This window comes from Oncorhynchus gorbuscha, linkage group LG05 (genome assembly GCF_021184085.1).
Source record: "Oncorhynchus gorbuscha isolate QuinsamMale2020 ecotype Even-year linkage group LG05, OgorEven_v1.0, whole genome shotgun sequence".
In the NCBI taxonomy this organism is placed as follows: Eukaryota; Metazoa; Chordata; class Actinopteri; order Salmoniformes; family Salmonidae; genus Oncorhynchus; species Oncorhynchus gorbuscha.
This window is the reverse complement of record NC_060177.1, coordinates 20,963,128-20,987,365: the sequence shown is the minus strand read 5'-3', so window position 1 is coordinate 20,987,365 and position 24,238 is coordinate 20,963,128. Positions and strand designations below refer to the sequence as shown.

Sequence of the window (24,238 nt, the reverse complement as noted above, 5' to 3'; positions counted from 1 at the left end):
GGAGTGATACATTTCCTGTTTTTACTTCTGCAAGAAAATAAAAGGCATGAGAAATATCAGAAATTGTGTAATTAAAATCAAACCAATGACATTTTAGGTCACACAAGTGGCTGGCAGATGTTAATGCGAGTGTAGCGAAATGCTTGTGCTTGTTCCGACAGTGCAGTAATATCTAACAAGTAATTTTACAATATCACCAACAACTACCTAATACACACACATCTAAAGGGATGGAATATGATTATGTACATATAAATATATGGATGAGCGATGGCTGAGCAGCAGAGGCAGTATAGACATATGAGATGATACTAGAAGATATGTAAACATTATTAAAGTGACATTGTTTAAAGTGACTGGTGATCCATTTATTAATGTGCCATTGATTTGAGTCTCTATGTTAACAGCAGCCTCTCTGAGTCAGTGAATGCTGTTCAGCAGTCTGATGGCCATGAGATAGAAGCTGTTTGTCAGTCTCCTGGTCCCAGCTTTCATCCACCTGTACTGACCTCTCCTTCTTGATGATAGCGCGATGAACAGGCAGTGGCTCGGGTGGTTGTTGTCCTTGATTTTTTTGAGGGGCATTCCTGTGACATCGAGTGCTGTAGGTGTCCTGGAGGGCAGGCAGTTTGCCCCCGGTAATGCGTTGTGCAGACCGCACCATCCTCTGGAGAGCCTTGCGATTGAGGTCGCTGTAGTTTCCGTACCAGGCGGCGATACAGCTCGACAGGATGCTCTCAATTTGGCATCTGTAAAGGTTTGACAGGGTGTTAGGTGACAAGCCAAATTTGTTCAGCCTCCTGAGGTTGAATAGGCACCACGCTGTCTGTGTGGATGGACCATTTCAGGTTGTCTGTGATGTATACGCCTAGGAACTTAAAACCTTCCACCTTCTCCACTACTGTCCCTTCAACGTGGATAGGGGTATGCTCCCTCTGCTGTTTCCTGAAGTCCACGATCATCTCCTTTGCTTTGTTGAGTGAGAGGTTGTTTTCCTGGCACCACACTCTGAGTGCCCTCCTCCCTGTACGTTGTCTCGTCATTGTTGGTAATCAAGCCCACTACTGTTGTGTCATCTCCAAACTTGATGATTGACTTGGAGGCATGCATGGCCACACAGTCATGGGTGAACAGGCAGTACAGGAGGGGCCTGAGCACACACTCTTTTGGGGCCCCAGTGTTGAGGGTCAGCTAAGTGGAGATGTTTTTATTTTATTTTTTATTTTACTTCACCTTTATTTAACCAGGTAGGCTAGTTGAGAACAAGTTCTCATTTGCGACTGTGACCTGGCCAAGATAAAGCGTAGCAATTCGACACATACAACAACACAGAGTTACACATGGAATAAACAAAACATACAGTCAATAATATAGTAGAACAAAAGAAAACAAAAAGTCTATATACAGTGAGTGCAAATGAGGTAAGTTAAGGAAATAAATAGGCCATGGTGGCGAAGTAATTACAATATAGCAATTAAACACTGGAATGGTAGATCGGCAGAAGATGAATGTGCAGGTAGAGATACTGGGGTGCAAAGGAGCAAAATGAATAAATAAATACCATTATGGGGATGAGGTAGTTAGATAGATGGGCTGTTTACAGATGGGCTATGTACAGGTGCAGTGATCTGTAAGCTGCTCTGACAGCTGGTGCTTAAATCTAGTGAGGGAGATGTGAGTCTCCAGCTTCAGAGATTTTTGCAATTCGTTCCAGTCATGGGCAGCAGAGGTCTGGAAGGAAAGAAGACCAAAGGAGGAATTGGCTTTGAGGGTGACCAGTGAGATATACCTGCTAGAGCGCGTGCTACGAGTGGGTGCTGCTATGGTGGCCATTGAGCTGAGATAAGGCGGGGCTTTATCTAGCAGAGACTTGTAGATAACCTGTAGCCAGTGGGTTTGGCGACGAGTATGAAGTGAGGGCCAACCAACGAGAGCGTACAGGTCGCAATGGTGGGTAGTGTATGGGGCTTTGGTGACAAAACGGATGGCACTGTGATAGACTGCATCCAGTTTGTTGAGTAGAGTGTTGGAGGCTATTTTACAGATGATATCACCGAAGTCGAGGATCGGTAGGATGGTCAGTTTTACGAGGGTATGTTTGGCAGCATGAGTGAAGGATGCTTTGTTGCAATATAGGAATTGATTTAATTTTGGATTGGAGATGCTTAATGTGAGTCTGGAAGGAGAGTTTACAGTCTAACGAGACAACCAGGTATTTGTAGTTGTCCACGTATTCTAAGTCAGAGCCGTCCAGAGTAGTGATGCTGGACGGGCGAGCAGGTGCGGGCAGCGATCAAGTGAAAAGCATGCATTTAGTTTTACTTGCGTTTAAGAGCAGTTGGAGGCCACGGAAGGAGAGTTGTATGGCATTGAAGCTCGTCTGGAGGTTAGTTAACACAGTGTCCAAGGAGGGGCCAGAATCAAATCAAATCAAAATCAAATCAAATCGAATCAGAAGTATACAGAATGGTGTCGTCTGCGTAGAGGTGGATTAGAGAATCACCAGCAGCAAGAGCAACATCATTGATGCATACAGAAAAGAGAGTCGGCCCGAGAATTGAACCCTATGGCACACCCATAAAGACTGTCAGAGGTCCAGACAAGAGGCCCTCCGGTTTGACACAGTGAACTCTATCAGAGAGGTAGTTGCTAAATCAGGCGAGGCAATCATTTGAGAAACCAAGGCTGTCGAGTCTGCCAACAAGAATGTTGTGATTGACAGAGTCGAAAGCCTTGGCCAGGTCGATGAATACAGCTGCACAGTAATGTCTCTTATCGATGGCGGTTATGATGTCGTTTAGAACCTTGAGCGTGGCTGAGGTGCACCCATGACCAGCTCTGAAACCAGATTGCATATTGGAGAAGGTATGGTGGGATTAGAAATGGTCAGTAATCTGTTTGTTAACTTGGCTTTTGAAGACCTTAGAAATACAGGGTAGGATAGATATAGGTCTGTAGCAGTTTGGGTCTATAGTGTCACCCCCTTTGAAGAGGGGGATGACCGCGGCAGCTTTCCAATCTTTGGGAATCTCAGATGATACGAAAGAGATGTTAAACAGGCTAGTAATAGGGGTTGCAACAATTTCGGCAGATCATTTTAGAAAGAGAGGGTTCAGATTGTCTAGCCCGGCTGATTTGTAGGGGTCCAGATTTTGCAGCTCTTTCAGAACATCGGCTATCTGGATTTGGGTGAAGGAGAAATGGTGGGGGGCTTTGGCGGGTTACTGTGGAGGCTGCCGGGCAGTTGACCGGGGTAGGGGTAGCAATGTGGAAAGCATGGCCAGACGTAGAGAAATGCTTATTGAAATTCTCAATTATAGTGGATTTATCGGTGGTGACAATGTTTCCTAGCCTCAGAGCAGTGGGCAGCTGGGAGTAGGTGCTCTTATCCTCCATGGACTTTACAGTGTCCCAGAACCTTTTTGGGTTAGTACTACAGGATGCAAATTTCTGTTTGAAAAAGCTTGCCTTAGCTTTTCTAACTGCCTGTGTATATTTGTTCCTAACTTCCCTGAAGAGTTGCATATCATGGGGGCTATTTGATGCTAATGCAGAACGCCACAGGATGTTTTTGTGATGGTTAAGGGCAGACAGGTCTGGCGTGAACCAAGGACTATATCTATTCCTGGTTCTACATTTTTTGAGAGGGATTTTAAGATGGTGAGGAAGGCAATTTTAAAGAATAGCCAGGCATCATCGACTGATGGGATGAGGTCAATGTCATTCCAGGATACCCCGGCCAGGTCGATTAGAAAGGCCTGCTCGCAGAAGTGTTTCAGGGAGCGTTTGACAGTGATGAGGGGTGGTCGTTTGGTCGCAGACCCATTACGGATGCAGGCAATGAGGCAGTGATCGCTGAGATCTTGATTGAAAACAGCAGTGGTGTATTTGGAGGGCGAATTAGTTAGGATGACATCTATGAGGGTGCCCGTGTTTACTGATTTGGGGTTGTACCTGGTAGGTTCATTGATCATTTGTGTGAGATTGAGGGCATCAGGCTTAGTTTGTAGGATGGCCGGGGTGTTAAGCATGTCCCAGTTTAGGTCACCTAGTAGCACGAGCTCAGAAGATAGATGGGCGGCAATCAGTTCACATATAGTATGGAGGGCACAGCTGGGGCAGAGGGAGGTCTATAGCAAGCGGCAACAGTGAGAGACTTGTTTCTGGAAAGGTGCATTTTTAGAAGTAGAAGCTCAAATTGTTTGGGTACAGACTTAGAAAGTAATACAGAACTCTGCAGGCTATCTTTGCAGTAGATTGTAACACCGCCCCCTTTGGAAGTTCTATCTTGGCGGAAAACGTTATAGTTAGCAATGGAGATTTCAGGGTTTTTGGTGGTTTTCCTAAGCCAGGATTCAGACACGGCTAAGACATCTGGGTTGGCAGAGTGTGCTAGGGCAGTGAATTAAACAAACTTAGGGAAGAGGTTTCTAATGTTAACATGCATGAAACCAAGGCTTTTACATTTACAGAAGTCAACAAATGAGAGCACCTGGGGGTTGGGAGTGGATTAACCTCCACATCACCAGAGGATCAGAGGAGAAGTAGGATAAGGGTACGGCTAAAGACTATACAAACTGGCCATCTAGCACATTCAGAACAGAGAGTAAAAGGAGCAGGTTTCTGGACACGATAGCATAGATTAAAGGCATAGTGTCAAGACAAAGGTAAGGTAGGATGTGAGTACATTGGAGGTAAACCTAGGCATTGAGTAATGAAGAGAGAGATATAGTCTCTAGAGATGTTTAAACCAGGTGATGTCATCGCATATGTAGGAGGTGGAACAACATGGTTGGTTAAGGCATATTGAGCAGGACTAGAGGCTCTACAGTGAAATAAGACAGTAATCACTAACCAGGACAGTAATGTACAAGGTATATTGATATTAGAGAGAGGAATGCGTAGCCAAGTGAACATATGGGTCCAGTGAGTGGTTGGGCTGACTGGGGACACGGCGATTCAGACAGTTAGCAGGCTAACAACCTAACAGTTAGTAGGTCGGAGCTAAACAAGCTAGCAGCTAGCAGATCAGGGCAAGCTAGCAGTTAGCAGACCGGGTTAGCAAGCAAGCAGATACCAGGGGCTAGAAAGTTAGCGATGGGGGTAAGTCTGTTTTTGCCTCTTCGTGCGGTGACGTCGATAGACCAGTCGTGGAATTAGTAGGGTTCCAAGTAGCTCTAAGTAGCTAGCAGTCCAATATTGTAGCACAGGAGTATGCTTCGGTGGTAGCACAGGAGCCCTGGCCGGGCTAGAATCAAGCTAAATTGGTGCTTGCTCTGGGATGGAAAAGCTAGCCAGGAGTAGTCATCCGGGATTGCGGTTAGCTGGTTGTGAAGATCCAGATGAAAATGTTCAGTTTGCGGTAGGAATCCGGGGATAAAAATAGCAGGTCCGTTATGCTCTGTTTAGAGTGACGTTGTTCGAACTGGCGAGAGCTTTCCGAGCTGAAGGTTAGCTGATGACCGCTGGCAATGGTTTGCTGACTAATATCGGGTAGTTAGCTGGCTAGCTTCAGTTGAGGGATTCCAGATCCGAAGTAAATATAAATACTTTAGGAAAAAAAAGCAGATCCACGCCACATTGGGTGAGGCGGGTTGCAGGAGAGTATTTAGATGATAAGGTTTAGCAATTTTTTTTAAAGGAAATGCGACGAAAAATATGTAAAACGATATATACAACGGACACGACAGGACAAGGACGTCTGACTGCTACGCCATCTTGGATCAGAATTTCAGTTTCCTACCTTCACCACCAGGGGGGCGACCCGTCAGAAAGTCCAGGATCCAATTGCACAGGGAGGGGTTGAGACCCAGGGCCTCTAGATTAATGATGAGCTTAGAGGGTACTATGGTGTTGAATGCTGAGCTGTAGTCGATTAACAGCATTCTTACATAGGTATTCCTCTTGTCCAGATGGGATAGGGCAGTTGTAACCCCAAAATATTGTTGTATAATTATAAATACTGTCAACACTTTTATTTTCTTGGAAATCTGTGTGTGATATTATATTATACAATATCAGTACTTGATGCATTCACAACTTGTCTAAATCCTATCATCAACTATTCTCAGCCAGTGTATAGCTGTGGATTGACCACATTGTTTAAATAGAATGTTGGCATATCGGCATAATTTGAAAAATGTATGGAATCATTGCAATTAAACTGGCTGGCTATTACAAATTTACAATGCAGATCATTTTTTAAAATTCATTTTTTTACACTATCTTATCACAGCACTGGCAAATCATGTTTGACCAACTCCCTGACCAAAATGGCTGACCCTTTAGACCATCATAAGAAGGTTCATATCCATTCTAGAGTTCTAATTCCTAATTCTATTTCCAAAGCATCATGTAGGCTACACAGAACGGGGAAGTTGCCCTGTTTATAGCGAACGTTGCATCATCATCATCATCACCATCTAAACGGTGTCACGCGTCATCTTCTGAAGTGTCCCATATGCAGGGAGAGAATGTATCGGCTGATGACCAGTGGAGGAAAAAGCACCCAGTTGTCATACGAAAAGTAAAGATAACTTAATGAAAATTACTCAAGTAAAAGTGAAAGTCACACGGAAAATACTACTTCAGTTAAATTCGGTTAGAATTTAACTGAAGAATTTGGTTTTAAATATACTGAAGCACCAAAAGTACATGTAATTGCTCAAATATACCTAACTGTCCAAATAAAAAAAATCCTTATGTTAAGCAAACCAGACGGCACAATTTTCTAGTTTTGTATTTTATTTACGGATAGCCAGTGCACACTCCAACACTCAGACATAATTAACAAACCAAGCATGTATGTTTAGTGAGTCTGCCAGATCAGAGGCAGTAGGGATGGCCAGTGAGGTTCTCTAGATAAGTGAGTGAATTAGACTGTTTTCCTGTCCAGCAAAGCACTCAAAATGTAATGAGTATTTTGGGTGTCAGGGAAAATGTATGGAGTAAAAAGTAAAAAGTACATTATTTTCTTATGGAATGTAGTGAAGTAATAGTAAAGTTCAGATAGCAAAAGAAAACTGCTTAAGTAGTAATTTCAATTTCAATTATTATTGTACTTAAATACTTTACACCACGGCTGATGACATACTCAGCAAAAAAAGAAATGGATGGCTCCAGTTCCTAATGTTCTCTCTTGTCATATTCAAAACGTACACAATGTTGGCTTGTTATAGATGTGTATGGAGCTATGAAGTAGTGCTGGTAAATGTGGTTAACCTTCACAGTAGCCATAAGAGTGATTTCCAGAAATGTTAAAAGTCCAGAGTACCACAAATGTTACATGATTCCCATGACTAAAGTCAATACAATGGCGCCATCATTCAGGTAGAGTTCAACATGCAAAGTCATTAATCACTAAAAGCATCAGATAATGAAACATGGATATTCAACAGACAGTCACGGTAGACCTCTTCTGATCTAAAGTATATCTGATAAACTGGCTCAATACACGAGGTACAATTGATTAGAATAGAACACCACACTTCTAGTGCTGCGGGTAGTAGGCACAGATCTAGGATCCGTTTACCCTCCTAATCTAATAACTTTACCATTAGGAGGAACATGCTAAATTGACCTGAGAACAGCATATGGAGTAGGTACAACTTCCTCACACACTGATTTCTGGCACTTTGTGAGGGGCAGGCATGTCTGATTGAAAACACCCTCTCTGACAGTGACAAATCACAGCTCATCATCACTGGAGGCAGCTAATCCATGGAGAGCAACGGAGGACCAATTTAGCCCCAGCACATGCAGCCTACGCAAGAGACACATGGTTCGATAGCCAATCAGCTTGCTCTAGAGCTGACGAGCCTGTATGACACTGTAGGAAACAGTGGAATCAATATTCTGTCAAAGCGTCAAATGTACAAGTACATATATCCCCAAGAGGTATGCATAGCAACAGTATTATTCACTGAACCCAGCTGATAAAGTGAAACAGTAGTTAGCAACTAGGCATGTGTCCAGATTATTCTAAACCATAATGATAAGTCATCTGTGAATGTTCCGAGTAGATGTTCATTTGGCATTGGTTTCTATGTGGATTCATTAGTAACCTTCTCACAAATACAGGCACTTCTTCCTGTCATGGTTATTCACTCGGCTGCAATGTCATTGATTGGATTTGTAATTTGCAAAAATAAACAACTGGTCATCGACAAGGTACAAAACAAATGACTAGACCCCATCTCCATCTCTCAGAAAACACTTAGACTCACACGCATGCCTTTTATCGCCTCAAGAGAATCTGTAGTTGTCCTAGCAACAGGTGAGGATTATAACATTGACCACCCAGCTGTGTTTTTATTAATAAATATTTATTGATAACAATTGAAAGGACATTTTTACGTACAGGTACTAAGTCTAAGAAATGAATTGCCACTGCACATGTCATGTGATCATCCGACAGAACATTCTATTCCAAGAACAGAAACCGAAAGAAACTGAGGAGAAGATATTCCACCAAAAACCATGACCTCATGCACCGTTTCCAAATGAAATATGTATGTCAGTTCGACTGGTTGTTTTTAAGTACACTGTGCAATACAGACACACCCCATTAAAAACAGGTAGAGGCAAGACTAATGTAAAAAACGGTTACTTCAAACTCAGGCTTAGACCAAACTGTTAAAACCTCCTGGTTTGTTTTTGTCATCCATTTTCTTTTTAGAACTGAATAAAGAAGACAACAACCGTATTATGTGGCCACTCAACATGCAACTGAATCAATCCAACTCCCCATGCAAACGCCCTGTCCCAGAGACACAGAGCTGACAATGATTGGTCTCTGATAGCCATGAGATCGACCGCACACGGTCGTGACGTATAACAGTATGTCGACCACCAAGCAGGACGTTGTTCCTACGGTTGGGCTGGACCGCCTGGCTCTTCTCCATGTGGTAGTATTCCAGGAGGGACCCGCGGTTAAGCTTACGGGCTTACGGAGACGGAGGAGTCTTCAGAGAATTACAGGACCCTGCCTGGCTCCCACCTGTGGTGCCTTGGTACTGTGGGAGAGAGAGAGAGAGAGAGACGAAAGAGAGATACACCTCCAATAAAGATAGCTGTGTACATGTAGATTAGTAGTCCTAGAGACATTCTGTAGAGGGGAAGAAGATAACAGATGACTTCGGGTCAGTGTATTGACCAAATCTGCTACTTCAATAAACCAATTAAATTGTAAGTTCTGTTAGAAAGTGATGTTCACTGCACTGTAGTTAAAGCTTAATAGCAGCAATTGTGACCTAAAGACATTAATAAGAGCTCACTAATTCAAGGATCTCTCACGAATTGTAGGTGATAAGCAACAAGCTGTGCCAAACTAAAATATGTTTTGGAAATGATCTTTATTGCCTCAGAATCCTCCTTAGAGGACTGCCAAACATAACTACTCTCTAAAACACCCGTAGTGAAAACAGAGATTCTCTCAAACTCCCAGCACTTCAACATGAATGCACTTGATTGATTCTCTTCTTTCACTTGCAGACATCTAGCTGCTCAGAATCGGTTAGTTAAGCAAGCAGCAAAATGTCTTCCTCTCTTTTCATCTCATCAAAGTCAGATGTATTTTGCAGTGAAAGGTTCAGTTCTTCTTGACAGTAATTGTTTTGTTTGCTGGCTTAAAAGCAAAAAGACAGAAGCCATTACAGAAAGAGAGTGGGAGGGAGAGAATGATGGGTGTGTCCCGGGTGTGTTTTGACTATGTGATTTTTTGGGGGGAGGGCCTTGTGAAGGCAGAACAACATTGATTCAAATGGCTGGTGAGGCAGACTGCTAAATAATAGATGAGGGCTCAAATTAGGATTTCAAAGCATTGTCACATAATGTACATGTAACTAAGTAACCCTGAAGCAAACAGAATAGTCCACTTAATTGTTCCTTTTCTCATATCCTGCTCTGTCTGTCTATCTCTTTTCTTGCTCTCGTGCTGTCTCTTTCACTTAATCTACAGTATGTCTCTCCCTATCTGTCTGTCTCACTCTCTCTTTCTCTCCCTCGCTCCCTCTCTAAACATTGGTGGTTCACTCAGCTGTGTTCTAAAAGGAAGACAGTCTCCTTTGATGCCAACACAATAAAGCCATTATGTAAGGCTGAGTGCACAGGTCACACACTCTCTCCTTCAACTCCTCAACACTCCTCTCCACTCAATCTATCCGCCATAATAATAGATGTATTATTATATATTTCCAATTAATGTCAGCTATTTTATGTATACCGTTGTTCAGCTACCTTGTATATAGCAACATCTTATACAATGCAATGTAAACATGAGATGTAGAAAGTCCTTGATTCTTCTTCAGAAGAATCAGTATACTTGCTGCCATGCTTCTTGCTGCCATCAAGATACACCTACTCGCTGAAAGCCTTTTGCATCCTCAGCTGTGGTTGTTTTTAACAATGGAGGATTTTTTTGCGCTTGGAGGTAGAGAGGTTGAGAGCCTCTTAGGGTATTTATTATTGAGAAGAATGAGGCCTTAGAAAAGAGGAGGATCATTTTGATGAATGAGTTACTGTGGTAGGTAAACGACACTACCGTCTGAAGTCTGAAACCACCAGACATAGGTCAAACTAGTCTGCTCAAAGATGTCGGGTATTTGAGTCATTTTGACAGTATGCAATACAAACCTATTTAGGCTGAGGCAAACCTTGGAAATGTTGCACTTGGAAACAAGACACATATGTGGACACACACACGAACACCGGCTTTACCTCTATGAGCGGGTGCCAGTGGGCGATGGGTTTTCGTGGGTACGACAGCATTTCGCTCCAGTGGTCTCGGCCCAGGTGCTCTGCATCGGTGCCCACTTTGCACACCCCGATGACCTCATTATGGCCTACACTGGAGAGGGAAACACACAGAGGCCTTCATTACTCCTGACTTTGGATTGGAGATGAAGGAGTACTGTCTCGGCCTAAACTTAACGTTTATTTGGGTAGTAACATAAACCTACAAGTTTAATCCTAACTTTAGACAGAACATTAAAGTAACATTACAGTAACCCTGTGTGGATCTAAAAGTGAATCACATTAATCATTGAAAATGTGTGAATTCATCGAAAAATAAGGCATCAACCAAAATGTATGATGGGATGTGAAATCTCAGGAAAGAACATTCACATTGCGTCTGTATGAATGGTGTGACAGAACTAAATGCTGCGACAGAATGAGAGTATCTTTTCAATCATGGTGTGACAGAACAGTCATTCAAAGCTAGGTGATCATGTGAATATGTCTGCCTTCACAGTAATGATGAGACATTTTCCATGGTAGAAAAACATAGCGGTACTAAAGATGAGAGTTGATAAGAGAAAGAATAGAAGGAAGATAAAGACGAGGAGATGTTGGACTGCTACCCACAAGATAGGAGGCTCCGGGGTAATCTAACCTTCTCTAATTCACTCCCTTCTGCAATGAAAGCTTTTTAACCCTCTATATGCCTCGCATCAATTCTGAATCAGTGTTGTCTTGACTGGAGGTATCTACACGCTCAAGGGGCTACAAGAAACCTGAGAGACTGACAAGTAGCACATGGGTATATACTACATAAGAACCACAATTTAAAAACGACTGTGTCACTGATTTAAAAGCTACTGAGTCACTGATTTAGCTTTTAGTTTAATTTATTCATTCGACCATTTAAAAAAACAAGCACACGTAAAACTTGAAAAAGCCATACATGCACATGAATAAAATCATTGAGGATAACACACAATAAAGTCTGGGACTTATTTCCATTTGGCTCCTCTTGAGACAAGATGGCTAAACAAGATCAAACACAGTATGGCAGTGAAATAATAAAACAAAAACAGAGAAGAAGAACATCTATCTCATCATTCCAGTTACATCATAGGGGTTATTCATATGGGCACAGAAGACATCAAACATATTTTTACTTTATGTTTAAAGCTGCCCAGAGAGGAAGTTGTTTTTATGGGCAGAGGCAACTCATTCCATTCTGAGGCTCCAGTACATACTTTCCTGGCATTACTCCTGAACCTGTATAAGCACACATCAGCAACACCTGATCTGGTGCTATGATTGATTTCCTCGTGTTAGCGATGCATACAATCACTTAGATATCTGGGCGCAGGACCATAAATACTCCTGTAAACCAACCCTATTCTAATCTGGGACACCCTAGCCTCAACAGGCAGCCAGTTTAGTTCCTGAATGCAGCTCCTGCCTATGTGAGTACGCGGACTCACCTTCAATACCACCCTGAGCAGCTTATTCTGGGCTATCTGGAGCTTCCCCTTCATAAGTTTAGATAAGCCCACAAACCAGGAAGTACTTGCATAATCAAAAGGGTGTTGAATGATGGCAGTAGCTAGCAATTTCAAAAGCTACTGAGTCACTGAGTTAAAAGCTACTGAGTCACTGAGTTAAAGCTACTGAGTCACTGAGTTAAAAGCTACTGAGTCACTGAGTTAAAAACTACTGGATCTCTGAGTTAAATTTACTCACCGGTCGTAGTCCATGACTGCGATCATAAGGCCGATCTGGTCAATGTTCTCTGGTGGGACATCAAAGACTATGGCTTCATTGTAGACAGGGTTCAGAGTGTTCCTCTTAGTTGAGGTTTTCCTCTTTTTTAATCTCCGACCGTCACACATTAGAGAGACCTTCACATACGGGTCTAGAGAGATAGAGACATAGAGAGTGACAAACTGAGACATTGAGACATTGAGACTGAGACATTGAGACATTGAGACTGAGACAGAGTCTGCTGTGCTATTTGTGTTGTATACAGCATAATTTGATGATAGGTAGTATTGAATAGAAACACACAGTGTTATAGTGATGTTCTGAATAGAAATACACAGTGAGATATTATGTGTTTTTGTGGTAGTGTTGTTATGGTGTGAGGTAGTGTTGACTTCTACCTGATGCCCCAGTGATGTCCATGGCCTTAAGGTTCCTGGCCTTGATCATGGTGATGGTCAGTCTGCCGGCGGTGGGCAGGTAGCACAGAGAGAACATCAGGTCTCCCAGATCCACATTATCCTGTAGGGTGGAAACACAATACAACACCACAATATCAACCTCATTATCCTGCAGGGTGGAAACACAATACAACACCACAATATAAACCACATTATCCTGCAGGGTGGAAACACAATACAACACCACAATATCAACCACATTATCCTGCAGGGTGGAAACACAATACAACACCACAATATCAACCACATTATCCTGCAGGGTGGAAACACAATACAACACCACAATATAAACCACATTATCCTGCAGGGTGGAAACACAATACAACACCACAATATCAACCACATTATCCTGCAGGGTGGAAACACAATACAACACCACAATATCAACCACATTATCCTGCAGGGTGGAAGCACAACCTAACAATATCAACAACTGTATCCTGCAGGGTGGAAACACAACACCACTATATCAACCACGAAATAAATCATCTCAAAATAATCAATATACGGTCAGGATCAGTTAAGGACAAGATCCTTATTGTTCTTACACCAATATCATTAGAATAAGGATGGAATAGAACACTATCACAACAAGCTCTGACCATATCAATCTCAAACCAGTGCCTTGGGATTTTACAAGGACTTGAGCAAACATGTTGATCAAAAACCCCATTATGGCAACTCTCTGGTTGGTTTCGCTGAAGGGTGGGCAGAGCTTTTTATTATGAGATTAACAATGGCAAATTCCCTCGCTCCCTTTATAACTAATATGTTGCTAATTTATAGGAGAACTCATTACTGACATGTCCTCATAAGTATCATCACTAGCTCACTCATAGGTAGCGGTGCTGTAGGAAAGGTGTCAGGCTAGATGTATCTGAAACGCTTCCCAGTCATTGGTCTGGAAAACTCCCTCTCATATTTCCAATAATAAACATTGATGCTACACGAGAGAGAAGACTTCTGTTTGGCTGTAAAAAGCAACAGCTCAATTATCACCCTGTTCTGAAAATAACTCCCTAGATGTAGTGAGATCTCCTCTGACACACTGAGAATTCCACTGGAACATTTTAATGGGAGAGCAATAACTTTCTATGCAAGATTTTAATTGATTAACCCAATGAAAGGTTTCATAAAAACGCTATCAAACTTAACACAAAATGTTTTGCTACTATATAATGTAGTCCTACTAGTAAATACCTCTAGACATTCCTAAGGCATATTGATGCGTATGCAGCTGTGCATTTTTTTTTTTTTACCGTTACTTTCTCCTTCCCAAACTAGATTAGCGAACACAAACAGAATGCCCCTCAGACAGTTAATAGCAGTGCGTTCTGCAGGTCTCTCTCTGCCATCTACCATGCCTGATGGGGGGAAGGGGAGTTTTTGTTTTCTCCCAGAACCCCCTGCGGTGTTCCGTGATGAGGTCCCTGCGTCCTGTGACATTTACACAACTCTCCCTAATCGTCTTCCTATCGGGTTGCTCAGGCGTGAAAGCAGGATGAGAAGGGCTAGATCCGTGTTCCAGGCATCCAGGGACCCCCCGAAGGGCCTTCACCAGCAGGATATAGCATTTTAAGATGGGGGGGGGGCAGTAGGTGTAGGAGCCAACAGCGGGTGCAGGAGAAGGTGACGACTGTGCTCCTCTGAGTCTCTGGTCATCACGTCGCCTCACGGCTCCAAATGCTGGCACCATGGTTTCAGGTAACACAATCTACTTACAGAAATCTACAATCTACTTACTACTCTGCCTAGGAGAAGCTAAACGAGCCCTACAGTTGTGCAGTCATACCTCTTTGTTTCAGTACCGCATAATTACATATACAAGGAGTCTTCTATGGTCATGGCCTCAGCACAGATGCGGAATACAGCTGCACTTCCGTTGAACTGTATAGGCCCTTCACACTAGAGACAAACAACAAGTGTACTGGATCCTGTGTTTGTCAGAGACGTCTTCTTATAAATCATTAAAATGCAACAATGCTGCTGCCTCCTTGGTGCTGCATCTTCCCTGAGCAGAGGAACACAAACATGAAATAGCACCCAGTCAGTTATACAGGCAAGCGGTCTATGCTTCAATTATAACAATGACTCTGCATTCATGTGTGTGTGTGTGTGTGTGTGTGTGTGTGTGTGTGTGTGTGTGTGTGTGTGTGTGTGTGTGTGTGTGTGTGTGTGTGTGTGTGTGTGTGTGTGTGTGTGTGTGTGTGTGTGTGTGTGTGTGTGTGTGTGTGTGTGTGTGTGTGTGTGTGTGTGTGTGTGCCTGTGAGCATGCGTGTATGTATCGTCTGAGATCCCCAAGGCCTGGAAAGCTGCCGCAGTCATCCCCCTCTTCAAAGGGGGTGACACCCTGGACCCAAACTGTTACAGACCTATATCCATCCTGCCCTGCCTATCTAAGGTCTTCAAAAGCCAAGTCAACAAACAGGTGACTGACCATCTCGAATCCCACCGTACCTTCTCCGCTATGCAATCCGGTTTCCGAGCCGGTCACGGGTGCACCTCAGCCACACTCAAGGTACTAAACGACATCATAACCGCCATCGATAAAAGACAGTACTGTGCAGCCGTCTTCATCGACCTTGCCAAGGCTTTCGACTCTGTCAATCACCATATTCTTATCGGCAGACTCAGTAGCCTCGGTTTTTCGGATGACTGCCTTGCCTGGTTCACCAATTACTTTGCAGACAGAGTTCAGTGTGTCAAATCGGAGGGCATGTTGTCCGGTCCTCTGGCAGTCTCTATGGGGGTGCCACAGGGTTCAATTCTCGGGCCGACTCTTTTCTCTGTATATATCAATGATGTTGCTCTTGCTGCGGGTGATTCCCTGATCCACCTCTACGCAGACGACACCATTGTATACACTTTCGGCCCGTCATTGGACACTGTGCTATCTAACCTCCAATCGAGCTTCAATGCCATACAACACTCCTTCCGTGGCCTCCAACTGCTCTTAAACGCTAGTAAAACCAAATGCATGCCTTTCAACTGATCGCTGCCTGCACCCGCATGCCCGACTAGCATCACCACACTGGATGGCTCCGACCTTGAATATGTGGACACCTATAAGTACCTAGGTGTCTGGCTAGACTGCAAACTCTCCTTCCAGACCCATATCAAACATCTCCAATCGAAAATCAAATCAAGAATCGGCTTTCTATTCCGCAACAAAGCCTCCTTCACTCACGCTGCCAAGCTTACCCTAGTAAAACTGACTATCCTACCGATCCTCGACTTCGGCGACGTCATCTACAAAATTGCTTCCATTTCCATTTCCAACACTCTACTCAGCAAACTGGATGCAGTTTATCACAGTGCCATCCGTTTTGTCACTAAAGCACCTTATACTACCCACCACTGCGACTTGTATGCTCTAGTCGGCTGGCCCTCGCTACATATTCGTCGTCAGACCCACTGGCTTCAGGTCATCTACAAGGCCATGCTAGGCAAAGCTCCGCCTTATCTCAGCTCACTGGTTACGATGGCAACACCCATCCGTAGCACGCGCTCCAGCAGGTGTATCTCGCTGATCATCCCTAAAGCCAACACCTCATTCGGCCGCCTTTCGTTCCAGTACTCTGCTGCCTGTGACTGGAACAAATTGCAAAAATCGCTAAGTTGGAGACTTTTATCTCCCTCACCAACTTCAAACATCAGCTATCTGAGCAGCTAACCGATCGCTGCAGCTGTACATAATCTATTGGTAAATAGCCCACCCATTTTCACCTACCTCATCCCCACAGTTTTTATTTATTTACTTTTCTGCTCTTTTGCACACCAATATCTCTACCTGTACATGATCATCTGATCATTTATCACTCCAGTGTTAATCTGCAATATTGTAATTATTCGCCTACCTCCTCATGCCTTTTGCACACATTGTATATAGACTCCCCTTTTTTCTACTGTATTATTGACTTGTTAATTGTTTACTCCATGTGTAACTCTGTGTTGTCTGTTCACACTGCTATGCTTTATCTTGGCCAGGTCGAATGAGAATTTGTTCTCAACTAGCCTACCTGGTTAAATAAAGGTGAAATAAAAATTAATAAAAATGTATGTGCTGGACGGCAAGTAGCCTAGCGGTTAAGAGCTTTCGGCCAGTAACCGATAGGTCTCTGGATTGAATCCCTGAGCCGACGAGGTGAAAAATCTGTCCCTTAACCGTAATTGCTCTTGTAAGTCGCACTGGATAAGTGTCTGCTCAATGACTAAAATGTACAAATAAGCGTGTGTATGCATTGGCTAACAACAGAAGGCCATACTTGGATTAGACATTCCCCAAAGGATTGTAGAGAACCTGAAGGAGGGAATAAGGAAGAGAGAATGTGCTAAAGACTGAAATAGAGGATGGTGGGAGGAGCTATTTGAGGACGGGCTTATTGTATTTGTATCCCTGAATTTCCCTCCTACCCTCTTCCATCAGGAATCCTTCCCTCTGATTGGTTGTCAGGCAGACAGATACAGCACACTACCCCACCTGAATCTGAGAGTTAATGGTGACCACTCATCTACAACAACACAAATAACAGGTCAAACCCACTGGCTCCAGGTCATCTATAAGTCTATGCTAGGGAAAGCCCCACCTTATCTCAGCTCACTGGTCACCATGGCAACATCCACCTGTAGCACGCGCTCCAGCAGATATATTTCACTGGTCATCCACAAAGCCAACACTTCCTTTGGCCGCCTTTCCTTACAGTTCTCTGCTGCCAATGACTGGAACAAATTGCAAAAATCACTTAATATGGAGTCTTATATCTCCCTCTCTAACTTTAAGCATCAGCTGTCAGAGCAGCTCACCGATCACTGTACTTGTACACGGCCCATCTGTAAACAGCCCATCCAACTTCATCCCCATATTGTTACTTATCCTCTTTCTCTTTTGCACCCCAGTATCTCTATTTTATACTTGCACATCATCTGCACATCTGTCATTCCAGTGTTAATTCTAAATTGTAATTATTTTGCCTCTGCGGCCTATTTATTGCCTTACCTCCCTAATCGTCTACATTTGCACACACTGTATATAGATTTTTCTATTGTGTTATTGACTGTACGTTTGTTTATGTGTAACTCTGTTGTTGTTTTGCCACACTGCTTTGCTTTATCTTGGCGAGGTCGCAGTTGTAAATGAGAACTTGATCTCAACTGGCCTACCTGGTTAAAGAAAGGTGAAAAATATATATTTTAAATAAATTGAACAACGTCACTGCTCTCCTATTTCGGGAGCTATGACTGTTTGGTGTGCAGTGGTATCAGAGTGCAGTAGTAACATGCACTCTGTCTACACATATTCGAAGTTGACACGCTGCTGGCAAACATAACCGCAGCTTACATCAGATCCGAAAGGCTGTGACATTACTGAACAATACAACTGCTTTGTCAGGTTCCTGCCTGTGTCTAGCTAACGATGAAAGGGATGAGGAGTTAATTTCAGAGAAACTGCTACAATTTCAAAGTAATCGAGGCGTGTTGTTATCTTACAATAACCGTGAGATTTCAGAGCAACTGGAATGTTGTAAAGAATAACATTCCATTTCCATGTATATCTTCCCCATCATACCGAGCACTGATACAGCTGGTCAGTGAGGATCCGCCTGTGTGATTCTGTCAGCTATGTGAGGAGATGTGGATCTGATTGCCTCAGGTTGTGAAAGAAGGGAGAGATGATCTTGTCAGCTCTATGAGACACACTCCTCCCTCTTTCTCAGTAACACTTCAGCGGGGTTGTTTCATACTGTCTCACCCTTCATCTCACTCTGTTTTTTGTTCTTTCTATTTTCCCCTTGACTAGTGGTTCAGAGAGAGGGAAGATATTGGGTGGACACCGAGTGTTATAGACACTAGAGAGTAGTCCTGTCAGGTTTCTTTGTTTCTTCTGATATATGCTAATATAAGTGTGTTCTGACCTTTTTCACTGGGTCCAGACTCTGGCTGGCTACATGATAGCTTTGGAGGTAATGGGTCACTTAGAACTGGAGGATCTGTGGTTCAAGCCCCCTCATCAGCCACAACAGTTTTACCTTCAAGACCCTAACAACCTCCTCCGATATGCATGTTTATTCATGTCACAGTACACAGTGAGGGGTTAACATGTACATAATATACTGTAGCTACACTCTGTATGAGCGGGTTGTCATTTGCAGTAAATTGTTGTGTTTGGCGCCATGTGCCTGCTTATGAAAGTCATTTCACTGGGCTGGGTCTATGAACTGTTCTGACAGAGCATCTTAGACAGATCTCGTGTGGTTTGGTTTGGGTTTGAACTGTTCCAGAGAGCTTCAAGCCCCCAGGCTAAGGAATGCTAACCACAGACAGCTCAACACAAACAAGACTATTGCAATCCAATTGTTATATCTTTGTGAAAATAAAATATAAAGAGCAAAAACTTTACATGTATGACTTACAGGCTATAATTAGGCCCAGAGTATTTCCTGGTCAGGGTACATGGTTAGGAAAACTCCTAGTCTTAGTCATGAGGGATGTATGATTTCATGGTCTTGGTTAGGGCTGCTCCCTGTTGTTGCTGGGGCTCCAGACTTAGTGAGAGGCCCAGTCCAGCACTAGACAGGCTCTAGTGATTAATGGATGCTCTATGTCAACCTGTCAAAGCTGCCTCCCTCTCACTAACAGCCGAGATATCGGTCACTCCACTCTGAAATGAAGCCCTCCATCCTGCTATGTGTATGCAAACATAAACATCCACAGAAGCACGTGTCATATGCATGCAGACTCACACTCCCGCACACACACACGCGCACATCCAAATACCACTACTCTCAATCTTGTGCCTGCGGTAAAATGAAATACCATGAGCTTGAGACTGATATTTTTGTCCTTCCCAAATATAGATACACTCAGAGCTAATGACCCATGTTACCAGACTGGCACATTATTTAGGTACTCTTCCTAAATAATGGCTGGATCAAAGTGGCAAAGACATTTGAAAGTCCAGTTAAACTTATCAAAGACCCAATATGAATGGCCATTTATTAATTACTACCTACACTGAGTCTGCCCTCCACTATATACTTGTATTTCTCTGCCCAGCCTACTACCACCCTCATTGTGTCCCACTGTACACTCCTAATAAAAAAATGTTTGGTTCCAGGTAGAACCATTTTCTTCTAAGAGTGTATTCATATTATTATTTTGTCTAACATTAGCATGCAGATTATATTAGAGCTCATCAGAGATGGTGGGTACAGCGGCATCTCACTGTAATCACCCAGAGAGAGAGAGAAAACCGATTACCAGACAGGTGAGGTGGAGGCGGAGGAGGCAGAGCTGAGGGGAGGAAGGAGGTGAGAGAGAGGGGGAAGAGGAGGTGAGGGGATGGAGGTAGGGTTCAGTTGTGTCACAGAGCATCCAATTAAACCCCATTGAGACAGTCAGGCACATACACATGTGGTCAATATCTTAGACAACCAATTATGTGAGACTAAAATATGGCAGAGGGGGGAAGAGGAGAGTAGAGCAGTGAAGAGAGAGAGCTGAGGAGGAGAGGGGAGAGGAGAATAGAGCAGTGAAGAGAGAGAGAGGAGGAGAGAGGAAAGTAAAGCAGTGAAGAGAGAGAGGGGAGAGGAAAGTAGAGCAGTGAAGAGAGAGAGGAGGAGAGGGGAGAGGAAAGTAGAGCAGTGAAGAGAGAGCAGAGGAGGAGAGGGGGGAGGAGAATAGAGCAGTGAAGAGAGAGAGAGAGGAGGAGAGAGGAAAGTAAAGCAGTGAAGAGAGAGAGGAGGAGGAGGGGAGAGGAGAATAGAGCAGTGAAGAGAGAGAGAGGAGGAGAGGAAAGTAGAGCAGTGAAAAGAGAGAGGAGGGGAGGGGAGAGGAAAGTAGAGCAGTGAAGAGAGAGAGGAGGAGAGGAAAGTAGAGCAGTGAAGAGAGAGAGGGAGGGTGCAGTGAAAGTAGAGCAGTGAGAGAGAGAGGAGGTGAGGGGAAAGGAAAGTAGAGCAGTGAAAGAGAGAGGAGGAGAGGGGAGAGGAAAGTAGAGCAGTGAAGAGAGAGAGGAGGAGAGGAAAGTAGAGCAGTGAAGAGAGAGAGGAGGTGAGGGGAAAGGAAAGTAGAGCAGTGAAGAGAGAGAAGAGGAGGAGAGAGGAAAGTAGAGCAGTGAAGAGAGAGAGGAGGAGAGGGGAGAGGAGAATAGAGCAGTGAAGAGAGAGCAGAGGAGGAGAGGGGATAGGAAAGTAGAGCAGTGAAAAGAGAGAGGGGGAGAGGGGAGAGGAAAGTAGAGCAGTGAAGAGAGAGAGGAGGAGAGGAAAGTAGAGCAGTGAAGAGAGAGAGGAGGTGAGGGGAAAGGAAAGTAGAGCAGTGAAGAGAGAGAAGAGGAGGAGAGAGGAAAGTAAAGCAGTGAAGAGAGAGAGGGGAGAGGAAAGTAGAGCAGTGAAGAGAGAGAGGAGGAGAGGGGAGAGGAAAGTAGAGCAGTGAAGAGAGAGCAGAGGAGGGAGGGGGAGGAGAATAGAGCAGTGAAGAGAGAGAGAGAGGAGGAGAGAGGAAAGTAAAGCAGTGAAGAGAGAGAGCAGAGGAGGAGAGAGGAAAGTAGAGCAGTGAAGAGAGAGAGGAGGAGAGGGGAGAGGAGAATAGAGCAGTGAAGAGAGAGCAGAGGAGGAGAGGGGATAGGAAAGTAGAGCAGTGAAAAAGAGAGAGGGGGAGAGGGAGAGGAAAGTAGAGCAGTGAAGAGAGAGAGGAGGAGAGGAAAGTAGAGCAGTGAAGAGAGAGAGGAGGTGAGGGGAAAGGAAAGTAGAGCAGTGAAGAGAGAGAAGAGGAGAGGGGAGAGGAAAGTAGAGCAGTGAAGAGAGAGAGCAGAGGAGGAGAGGGGAGAGGAGAATAGAGCAGTGAAGAGAAAGGAGAGGAGGGGAGGAGAGGAGGAGAGGAGAATAGAGCAGTGAAGAGAGAGAGCAGAGGAGGAGAGGGGAGAGGAGAATAGAGCAGTGAAGAGAGAGAGCAGAGGAGAGAAAAGTAGAGCAGTGAAAAGAGAGAAGAGGAGAGGGGAGAGGAAAGTAGAGCAGTGAAGAGAGAGAGCAGAGGAGGAGAGGGGAGAGGAGAATAGAGCAGTGAAGAGAAAGGAGAGGAGGAGAGGAGGAGAGGAGAATAGAGCAGTGAAGAGAGAGAGCAGAGGAGAGGAAAGTAGAGCAGTGAAGAGAGAGAGGAGGAGAGGGGAGAGGAAAGTAGAGCAGTGAAGAGAGAGAGGAGGAGAGGGGATAGGAAAGTAACGCAGTGAAGAGAGAGAGCAGAGGAGGACAGGGGAGAGGAGAATAGAGCAGTGAAGAGAAAGGAGATGAGGGAGAGGAGAGGAGGAGAATAGAGCAGTGAAGAGAGAGAGCAGAGGAGAGAAAAGTAGAGCAGTGAAAAGAGAGAAGAGGAAGAGGGGAGAGGAAATTAGAGCAGTGAAGAGAGAGAGGAGGAGAGGGGAGAGGAAAGTAGAACAGTGAAGAGAGAGAGGATGAGAGGAAAGTAGAGCAGTGAAAAGAGAGAGGGGGAGAGGGGAGAGGAAAGTAGAGCAGTGAAGAGAGAGAGGAGGAGAGGAAAGTAGAGCAGTGAAGAGAGAGAGAGGAGGTGAGGGGAAGGAAAGTAGAGCAGTGAAAAGAGAGAAGAGGAGAGGGGAGAGGAAAGTAGAGCAGTGAAGAGAGAGATGAGGAGAGGAAAGTAGAGCAGTGAAGAGAGAGAGGAGGTGAGGGGAAAGGAAAGTAGAGCAGTGAAGAGAGAGAGGAGGAGAGGGGAGAGGGAAGTAGAGCAGTGAAGAGAGAGAGGAGGAGAGGGGAGAGGAAAGTAGAGCAGTGAAGAGAGAGAGGAGGAGAGGAAAGTAGAGCAGTGAAAAGAGAGAGGAGGGGAGGGGAGAGGAAAGTAGAGCAGTGAAGAGAGAGAGGAGGAGAGGAAAGTAGAGCAGTGAAGAGAGAGAGGAGGTGAGGAAAGTAGAGCAGTGAAGAGAGAGAGGAGGTGAGGGGAAAGGAAAGTAGAGCAGTGAAGAGAGAGAGGAGGAGAGGGGAGAGGAAAGTAGAGCAGTGAAGAGAGAGAGAAGGAGAGGGGAGAGGAAGTAGAGCAGTGAAGAGAGAGAGGAGGAGAGGGGAGAGGAAAGTAGAGCAGTGAAGAGAGAGGGGATGAGAGAAAAGTAGAGCAGTGAAGAGAGAGAGGAGGTGAGGAAAGTAGAGCAGTGAAGAGAGAGAGGAGGAGAGGAAAGTAGAGCAGTGAAGAGAGAGAGGTGGATAGGAAAGTAGAGCAGTGAAGAGAGAGAGGAGGTGAGGGGAAAGGAAAGTAGAGCAGTGAAAAGAGAGAAGAGGAGAGGGGAGAGGAAAGTAGAGCAGTGAGAGAGAGGAGGAGAGGAGAGGAGAGGAGAGGAGAGGAGAGGAGAGGAGAGGAGAGGAGAGGAGAGGAGAGGAGAGGAGAGGAGAGGAGAGGAGAGGAGAGGAGAGGAGAGGAGAGGAGAGGAGAGGACGGCTGATGTTAACAAGGCAGCAGAGGGCCTGCGTTCAGATAATTACCACTGAGTACACTCTGAGGCCCAACCTTTACATCCAAAATCCAAGGGCCGCAATAAAATAAATCCCTATTTGAATGTAGACCAGCACTAACACAGGATTCTACCACTCAGCAGGGCATTGGTTGAATCAGCGCTGGAAAAAAAGTCTGCTCACCCTCTATATAGCATCGCAGGAGTAGGGCTGGCCAGCCCTGACTTACACTATGGAACTAGCCACATTGGCTGGAACGTCTACAGCCAGGGACAGAGTAGGATTGACCACCCCTGGTCTAAGTGTCTTTGAGTTCCATTGATATGGGTTGAAGGGAAAGACAGGTCATTAGCTATCCTTATTATTCTCCAGGCAAGAGGGCACAGGGCTCTAACACAGTCATCCTGAAGGAATAATGGTCAGGTCACCTGGGTTCCAAACTCATGAAAGTCAAAATGGTTGCTGTTCAGGCAAACTACAAAGACTTGTGTCACTATTAAAGGTACAGAATCACCTGAACCCCAACACAGAGGACAGAATAACCAGCTCATGAATTATTCATAACTCAACATTTGCATGCTGTCCTTGCTCTGTGACTGTATCGCAAACCTGTGTGTACAGGAATGCTCTGAGTGGGTGTTAAATCCTCTGTGACAAATGTCATCATATATCAGTGTGTGTGAGGGTGTTCTCTTCATCAGCTACGCCTCATTGATTCAGCACTGACCTCCCTGGAATAATATGAATCATATTTTATAATCAATGGGAGGGCAGAGCTCTGATAAACGCCAGTTCCATGTAGGTTCAATGATCACATCACAACTACTGTAGCTCACACAC

General features: G+C 44.4%; 1 protein-coding gene across 1 annotated transcript in view; it reads right to left on the bottom strand.

The window, feature by feature from the left end:
* Nucleotides 1–6,746: 6,746 nt before the first annotated feature.
* LOC124035031 (synaptotagmin-9-like) overlaps nucleotides 6,747–24,238 on the bottom strand; it is a 53,249-nt gene continuing 35,757 nt past the window's right edge. Inside the window, exons 4-7 of the mRNA XM_046348435.1 lie at nucleotides 12,891–13,011; nucleotides 12,472–12,643; nucleotides 10,717–10,846; nucleotides 6,747–9,014 (exon numbers count right to left, since the gene is read on the bottom strand). Of these exons, the coding sequence (XP_046204391.1) occupies nucleotides 8,946–9,014; nucleotides 10,717–10,846; nucleotides 12,472–12,643; nucleotides 12,891–13,011 (492 nt within the window). The 3' untranslated portion in view covers nucleotides 6,747–8,945. The remainder of the gene's footprint in view (nucleotides 9,015–10,716; nucleotides 10,847–12,471; nucleotides 12,644–12,890; nucleotides 13,012–24,238) is intronic.